Source organism: Myotis brandtii, unplaced genomic scaffold (genome assembly GCF_000412655.1).
Source record: "Myotis brandtii unplaced genomic scaffold, ASM41265v1 scaffold596, whole genome shotgun sequence".
In the NCBI taxonomy this organism is placed as follows: Eukaryota; Metazoa; Chordata; class Mammalia; order Chiroptera; family Vespertilionidae; genus Myotis; species Myotis brandtii.
In genome coordinates, this window is record NW_005370250.1 from 462,310 (window position 1) to 471,596 (window position 9,287).

General features: G+C 38.5%; 1 protein-coding gene across 1 annotated transcript in view; it reads right to left on the bottom strand.

The window, feature by feature from the left end:
- Positions 1-1,044: 1,044 nt before the first annotated feature.
- SPRED1 (sprouty-related, EVH1 domain containing 1) overlaps positions 1,045-9,287 on the bottom strand; it is a 120,549-nt gene continuing 112,306 nt past the window's right edge. Inside the window, exons 6-7 of the mRNA XM_005879350.2 lie at positions 6,613-6,714; positions 1,045-4,058 (exon numbers count right to left, since the gene is read on the bottom strand). Of these exons, the coding sequence (XP_005879412.1) occupies positions 3,420-4,058; positions 6,613-6,714 (741 nt within the window). The 3' untranslated portion in view covers positions 1,045-3,419. The remainder of the gene's footprint in view (positions 4,059-6,612; positions 6,715-9,287) is intronic.

Genomic DNA, 9,287 nt, shown 5'->3' on the forward strand with positions numbered 1-9,287 from the left:
TTACCTAAGATATCAGATGGCACTATAACAAGAATTAAAAGTGCATTTGTATTACTTCAAAAGTTCATATTAGGCACTGCTGAATAACCAATGAAAATAGGTAATTTCAAGTTTTCCCCTGCCCCAGCATCCCAGAGACATAAACACATACTCCCTCTAAAGTTGTCTTGATGTAATTGATGTTTATTTTTTTAAAAATTCTCCCTGACTAGCAATGGGAGGAAAAATAAGAATACCATTTGGTAATGGCTTTAGAAAGTTGAAAGAATTGGTTCTATAAATGCTTCGGCACATCCATTAATTAAGATTGATTGCCAGTTCCAAATATCAATAAAATATTTTAATTCAGGATATATGAGGAAAAAGTGCTTAAAATCTTTCAGCAACCAACAAGACACGTTAGGTAAAATATTCCTTTTATAGTCTGAGATATAGATCTTACTCCTGCTTTCTCCGCTTGGCGGTGACCACCACTCAAATAGCCCTTTACAGTAATAGTGACGAACCCTGTCAGACCCCAATTGCTACCTCACGGTTCTGGCCTATAAATCATCCAGTAGGTGGTGCTGAAGTTCCACACCTCATTATTTCTTCAGAAACCTAGAGATTCCCTCACTAGCCCCCCACCTTCAAGGCAGGAGAAAAAACATTTCCGAATTATCAGGTCTGAACACAACACACCATCAGACCGAAGTCTTTCTTGTCATGCCATCTAGATGATTTCATTTTCCATATTTACTATTATTACGTAAGCAGTTCTGTTTAGCCATTTGCTTAAACTACCAGATTAAAAACAGAGAAAGGTTTTAGAAAAGCCAGCTGGCAGTGCAGTGCCAAATCTGTATGCGGAACGAGAAAATGTCCCTGAACATACCTATACACGTTAGAGCAAGAAATTTAAACCACCCTTTATTTTTCACATACGAATTCTAATTTACTCAAGAGAAACTTTCCACATAGGGATTCAGATAACATGTTACTAGTTTTCTAGACCAATTTAGAAACTGGGTGTGTTAACTATAAAGATCCAAGGTGAAATAAAACCATTTTATCACCATCGTTTTTAATGAAGAAACTTGTTTAAAATTGTAAAGGAAAAAAATGGGGATGGGACGGCAAAATCTTAGCAGCAAAGTGGTTAAAACAATTTGAAAATATTAATGCACAAACATTAAAATATTAAAGCATATATGTTGCATATAAAATACAGTACAGAACCAGGAGTTGCACTATACTGATTAGTGCTTAACAGAAGAAATGATTATATTTGTTCTCCCCAGAAATATATACACAGTCCATTTCCACAGATTTTCCTATATAGCCAGCAAGTTATTTTCTTCAGTTATTCACACCTTGCTCAAACCTGAATTATAAACTCCACACTTACAAATATGAAAATTTATTCATAAGGAAAATCAATATTTCCATTCCATCAGTAAGAAGTAATTTTGAAAGTTAACAGTCTATTCTAGGTAACCGAGTTTAGCTGAAAACTTCAGGGATGAAGATCATCTGGTACAGCAGCGTCCAAATATATAAACAGTAAAAATAAGACTTAAAACTGCTGCGACAGTGTCACGTTTGGATTTAGTTCATCCAATTGATTTTTAGTACAAAACTAGAAATAACCTCTTCTTCATAACATCTATAGTTATCAATATATTTTTCTTCTTTTCAATGTGAAATAATACTTCAAGATGATCTATATACACAATGTTGTCAGTTCAAGCTGTCATATAAATATAAATGCTTTCTTAAAAAAAGTATTTTACAGACAGATAGTGTTATATACATTGTTCAGTTTGATCTGGGGCAAAAGAAGACAGCTAACACAAGCTTAAGTGTGAACGTAAAAAGAATGATACATAAATGACATTTAAAAACGTGCATAGAAAATGAGCTTCAAATGGTAGTGTGATTTTAATGTTTATCACTTCTGAAACTTCAAGCCATTAAATAGAAAGGCACGCTTCTCAACTTGATCCCTCTAAGGGAATGTTCTTAAAGAACCCTTACTTGATTAGAGTTTAAATGTAACAGTTAAAAAAAAAAAAAAGAAGACAATTTGATCCCAAAGTACTTTAAATAATTTGTTGGAACGCTTATCCAACTACTTTGTAAATAAAACATCCAGTGATACAATGCTCGGCAAAAGAAATAAATTTTTATGTACAAGGTATTTCATTCACAATGTTGGATTAAATACTTTCCTGGGATAGTTTAGCACATACTTTAACGTAAAATAATTTTGCTTTTGGCTGGTTTAAATAAAATAAAATGCAACTGAAAAAAGCTACTGGTATTATGTGAATAATGAGCACTGAGGATTAAGCTAAAAAAATTAGTAACACAGCTGAACGAATTCTGGGTTAGCAGAATGATAAACGGAGATCTTAGGAGGAAACTTTTACACTAACCATCCAGTTACACTTCTTTGTCTTGTGACATATTTGTAAATGCAATATAATTTTTTGAAGGAGGAAACTCTGAAAGAAAACAACTTGCTGGTTGAATACCACAAAAAACAAAACAACAGCCCCCAAAACCTCTTTTTTTTTCTATGTTTACACAATCTCTTTTTATATAAAAATAAGTGTTACGTTCCCATCAGAACATTAGACGATTATATCTGTGCTTTAAAAAAAAGTTGGTCACTCAAGGCTATTAGAATATTTTAAAGAATTTTAGATTACCAGAATGTACAGATAGAACTCAATATAAACCGTAGCCAACAGGAAACAAAGATGGAAATATCAAATCATTCACATGGAATAAAAATGTTATATTAATTAGATGAGTAAAATATGCAAAATATAATGGAATGTGACCGTAGATATATGTACATCTACTTCAGAACTAGGAAGGGGAAGAAAAGTTTAATGTCATAATTCGTACCTTGTATTTAGTTAAATATAAACATTTGTTATTTATACATAAAACTGCTTTCAAAAAACAATAAATGATTTAGGTGCACTTGTTTAACTTCTTATAATTTCCAAGTGTTAACTTTTCTTAGATTGAAATCAGCTGTTCCCTAGTGCACTTTTAGTTCATGTCCTAATGAATTCAAACCTTTAAAAGTCCCATCACCTAATGCATAAATATACAAAAATGCCAAAAATTAATCCCTTTTAGTCAGATCATATTTTATGATCCCTTTTTATAGCCAATAACCAGAAATGGTTTCCTTTTGCAAATACGCTTTACAACCTGTAACAAAACGTGCCATGCGCTCAAGGGAAAAGTTAGGCATGGCTGGCATTTGTGAAATGCCAAGAACTGACGAGTGCTGCTTCCTCCACGCGTGGCCCCTATGACACCAGGCAAGATTTCATGTTGCTTGCCGAAAGCTTCTGCAAATCCAAGTTAGCTAGTGCCTGGAAACAAAGATTTTAAACTCATTTTGGCCCTAGATCCTTTCATCCAGCAGCCTTATGTTTCCCACCACAACACCCACATGCCTCCCCACAACGATGGCACATTCTCAAAGGGACGTAGCAGCACATACATGGTACAATGAAAGAAAGAGCTACCAAGGCTAACCATCGTAGGCAGAACTTGTCATCGCTAGTGTCACATGAACAGGGATCAGAAAAGTCTCCCTCTGAGTCTGACATACAATGATACAGCATGCTCTCGGCACAGAGCATGCAACTAACTTGATAGATGCATCTTTTAATAGGGTCTGGAGCATCCTGGCACTTCCCCCTGCCGTTTTCTTCATGATTAAACCTTTCCTGGCAGTATACGCAGCGAGAACGCTCACCATCTTCTTTTCTTCGTTTTGACTTCTTAAATTTTAATGAGGAAGGCTGTGTCTTAAATACCACAGAGTCTTTGAATGAACTTAACTTAGTCTCATCCCCACAAGAGTACAGATAGTCTGATTTTTTACTGTCTGGTTTAGAAAACTGAATATTGGAGTCAGTATCATCTCTCTCCAAGTCATTTTTCCACATGTCAGGATGCCTGTAGTCCGCATAGCGACGGATTAAGATATCTCGAGGGTTTATTCTGACAATCTCATCCTCATCTTGAAAGCTGACGTGTCGAGGGACCTACAAAGGGAAGAGATGAAAACTGCAATAAGGACCGTAAACATGAATTTTATGTGTCAACTTTGCTGGGTCATGGTGCCCAGATATTTGGTCAAACATTACTCTCAATGTTTAAGTACAGATGTTTCTTGGATGAGATTCACATTTAAATTGGTGGACAATGAAGAGTGAAGATCAGCCTCCATGATATAGGTGAACCTCATCCAATCAGCTGAAGGCCTTAATGGAACAGACTGATTGCAACTCTTCCCTGCTTCTCAAGCCCGACAGCTTACCCTGCAGGGTTTGGAGATGTACCTCCACTATCACGTGTGCCAATTCCTTAAAAGAAACCTCTATATATACACGTCTTATTGGTTCTGTTTCTCTGGAGAATCGTGACTCATCTATTGGTACTGAGAAGTGGGTTGCTGTAACAAATACCTAAAATGTGGCAATGGCTTTGAAACTGGGTAATAGACAGAGGCGCAAAAAGTTTTGAGGTGCACGTAATAAAAAACCTAGATAGCCTTGAACTTTAAACATAATACTGGATAGTGAAAGGAAGTGGTAAAAAAAGGGGGGGAAAGAATTGTATTCTAGTGTTTTGTGGAAGGCAGAACTTATAAGCATGCTCTGAAGAAAGCACCAAAGGTGTGGCCCTGGCCAGGCTGGATAGGTAGGCTGGAGCATTGTCCCATACACCAAAAGGTTGTGGGTTCGATCCCATCTGGGTGCAATGGATGTCTCTCTCTCTTTCAAAATCAATAAACATATCCTCGGGTGTGGATAAAAAAGAAGAAAATACCAAAGGTGTGGCTAGATAATCATAGGATAAAGAGGTTATGGTGTGACTCATAGATCCTATCAACCACCTCAGCTGAAATGCTGCCAGGTTGGATCTAAGGGGACAGAGTTGAGAGGAAATGAATCAAGGTTGTCAAAGTAATAGCATTTACAGGACTGGCAAACAGAGCTATCTGGCTGGGAACATGCATTATCTTTTAAGGGAAGAACTGGAAATGTTAGGGCTGTCTCCTCAGTTCAATAGGATGGGGCCACTTCCTCAGTTCCCGTGGGCCAGGAAGCCCAGGGTCAGGGCCACCCCCGCGAAGGAATAAAAAAAAATCAAGCCAAAGAGGATTGTTTCTGAGCCGTAAAAATCTAATGAAATTTGTGCTCTGCTAAGTTTTGGACTTGTTTAAGAAACCCATGACTCCTTTCTTCTTTCCAGTTTCTCCCTTTTGGAATGGAAATATCGATTCTGTGCCTTTCCCACAATCACAGTTTGAAGCAGGTAACTGCTCAGGCTTCTCAGGTTTCCAGATAGAAAGGTATTTTGTCTCAGGATGAATCATATTTTGTCTCACCCCACTCTTGATTTAGATGAAACTTAGATGAGACTTGGGACTGAGTGTTGATGCTGGAATGGGTTAAACTTGGGGGCTGCTGTGATGGAGTGAATTTTTGCGTGTGAGAAAGGCATGAATTTAGGGGACCAGACGGGTAGAATGTTATGGGCTGAACCATGTCCTCTCCAAATTCATGAGTTGAGGCACCAACTTCCACTATCTCAGAAAGTCACTATATTTAGATACAGGGACTTTAAAAAGGTCATTAAGTTCAAAGAAGGCCCTGAGAGTGAACCTTAATGCATCCAATTTGACTGGCGTACTTTTAAGAGGAAATTGGACACAGAGAGAGACACCAGGATATGCATGAAAGAGCAAAGACCTGTGAGGACACACCAAGAAAGTGGCCACTTACAAGCCAAGGAGAGAGGTCCCTGAAGAAACCAAATTGCTAACACTTTGACCTTGGACTTCAGTTTCCAGACTCATAAGAAAATAAATTCTTGTTGTTCCAGCCATCTAGTCTGTTGTACTTTGTTATGATAGCCCTAGTAAACTAATACAAAGACATATACTTTTTAAAGCTTGGCTATGTAGGTCTCTGAAAATAACTTAAAATGCACCACACCACATACATATTCATATACATATGCAAATGCAAATGCATATGCATATGCATATGCATACAACCTCCCTCACCCCTCCTTCTGGGTAGACTGTCTCCTTGAGGCCAAGGAGCAAAGTAAATCTGGAGATAAATCCTACAAGGTCTAAATCAAAATGATCCTTTTATTTACCCATTCAGATGGGCTTCTAGAAGTTGCATTTGTATCTCCTGGCCCCAGTCCCTGGACACAGTGACTAGTCTACAAGTAAGCACCTGACCCAGGTTGGGGCAAACTTCTATTCCCCAGATATTTGGTACTGGGACTAAAAAAAATTCCAGGTCTGGGCTAAAGGTGAAGTCCATTAAATTAACTCTGTATAATTCTTATTGGTTCTATCTGGTGATAAATACACTGTTGATATCCCCCAGACTCACACTAGAAATTTGGATAGAATTTATGTATTAGGGTTTACAAGCACTTATGTAGCAAACTTATACACTAAATTTTTTTTCCCTAGTACAATTCAACTATATAGAGAATTAGAAGGACTAGAAAACTTCACTTATATGTTCGTTAGTTATAGTCCCTATCAGAAGATAAACTAAGATAACTTACCTTATTTTGGGACTTTAGGCCTCCACATTCCTTGGATATTTGTCGCTGTGCATATTCTATGCTTCTGCCCTGAATGTCTAGGCTTGGATGAGTGAACGTTATCTAAAATACAAACAATTTCTACTTAAACGACAATTCCAAAATTTCATAATTTATTAGTAGTTAAGCTTTTCAAAATGTTGAGTCATCCTATTTATTATATAAAATTAGGTCTTTCCTTATGCATTTAAAATTTAAATTAAAAAGTAATACAGAATTCTGATTTCTGGTTCTACATGTAAGCACTTTAAAGTTGCCACTCTGTCCTAAGAAGGAAAAACTGAATAGAAAAAAAAATCAACACTTCTTGGGTCTGTAAGGCAGAGAAGGACATAAGGCAAACCACTGCTTCCAAGACTGGAGAGACAGAACAACAGAGCAGACTCATGAGTGATCAATGCCATGGAAACCAGTGCTGGGGTAGGAAAAGCTGAACTGTAATTGATGAACTGCTGGAAGCTCACTGTGGATAATGCTGATTCACCTGCAGGAGCTCCACCAGGTCCCCACGGTAAATATCAGAAAAGTCCCAAACGCTTTCAGCAGGAAGAGGGGAAAAAGAACCGTTTTGAAGTTAGGGAGCACACTGTTTTTAACAGAGTCTGCCCCCAGGAGAAATTAGTTAACCAGAGCCTGACCTGCCAGGTGTCATCAGAACCTATCTGACCACACCATCCACCCTAAGCAGAGAAGAAAAAAACTGAGAAATACTTGTGAAGTTCACAGTCCAGAGGCATGGCTCAGACTAAAAGACAGAACAAATCATAGGGCTATAAGAATGCTTCCTCTCCCTACACACTTTACCACTATATTACTAAAGGCCTATTTACAAGCATTTTACCCAGTACATTATGTGGAGCTATAAAAAAACACACCCAAAAACAAAACAAACAACAACAACAACAAAACATACGAAAAGGCAACAAAACAAAACAAAACAAAAACAACAACCCATAATTTGAAGAGAAAGAACAAGCATCAGAACCAGATATGACAGGGATGTTGGAAATGGCAGACCAGGAATTTAAAACAATTATCATTAATACGCTAAGGGTTCTAATGGATAAAGTAAACAGCATGCAAGAACAAATGAGTAATGAGAGCAGAGATGGAAATCCTAAGAATAACAACAAAATGCTAGAGATAAAAAAAAAAAAAACACTAAGAGAAATGAAGAGTGGCTTTGATGAGCTTATTAGAGAGGTAAGAATCTCCGAGCTTAAGAATATCTCAATACATACCTCCAAAACGAAAGCAGAGAACAAAGACAGAAAGAAATGAACAGAATACTGGAGAACCGTGGGACAACTGCAAGAGGCATAACATACATGAAATAGGAATATCAGGAGAAGAAAGGAACAGAAGAAATATTTGAAATAATGTCTGAGAATTTACCCAATTTAATGTCAACCACAGATCCAGGAAGCTCAGAGAAGACCAAGCAGGATAAATGCCCAAAAAAGTAAACCTAAGCATGTTTTAAAACTATAAAAAAAAGAAAATCAAAGATAAAGGGAAAATCCTGAAGAAAACAAAACAAAACACACACACACACACACACACACACACACACACACACACACAACAGAGGAAAAAACACTTAAAAAAAAAATAAAGGAGCAACGATGAGAATTACATCTGACTCAGAAACCATGCAAGGACAAAGAGAGTGGAGTGAAACATTTATAAAGTATTGAGAGAAAAAGCCCACCAATCTACAATTCTGTATGTTGTGAAATTATCTTTCAAAAGTAAAGGAGACAGATATAAAGACTTTCTCAGGCAAACAAAAATCGAGGAAATTTGTTGCCAGTAGACCTGCAATACAGGAAATGTTAACAGTTCTAAATTTAAAGAGAAGGAAAATAATATAGATCAGAATCTTGAATCTACATAAGAATGAAAGAGTACCAAAGGAAAAAAAATAAGTAAAAATAAAATAAAACTTTTTATTTTTCTTATTTTAATTGATCTAACAAAAGTTTGTTCAAAAAGACAGCAGCAATGTACTTGATAATGTACAGTTACATATATCTATATACTGGTATATAAAAGCCTAAACGACCGTTATGACAGAACGACTGATTGCTATGATGCGCACTGACCACCAGGGGGCAGATGCTCAATGCAGAAGCTGCCCCCAGCCTGCAGGACCCGATCGCTGATGGGGCCTGCCGGCCAACCTCCCAGGCCCTCACCCCGGCTGGGACAGGGAACCGGGGGTGGGTGGTGGCAGGCGCAGCCCCTTTCCCAGGGGGGCAGAGAGCTGGCGGTCAACCTCCTGGGTCCCTCTCCCCATCCCTCCCCGGGGCTGGCAGGTCCTGATAAGGGGCCGGGCCCCAGGCTGGGATGGGGAACTGGAGCTGGGTAGCAGCAGACGCGGGCGGTGAGGGGGGGAGGTAGGGAACTGTGCAGGGACGGCACATGGGTGGCGAGGGAAAGAGGAGGGGGCAGGTGGGGAGGTAGGGAACTGCGCGGTGGTGGCGCATGGGCGGCGAGACGGGGAACTGCATGGTGGCGGTAAGGAAAGGAGGGGGGTAACCTGATTGGCCCTGATCACTGGCTAGGCCTAGGGACCCCACCCATGCACAAATTCTGTGTACCAGGCCTCTAGTATGAACATACATGTATGCTTA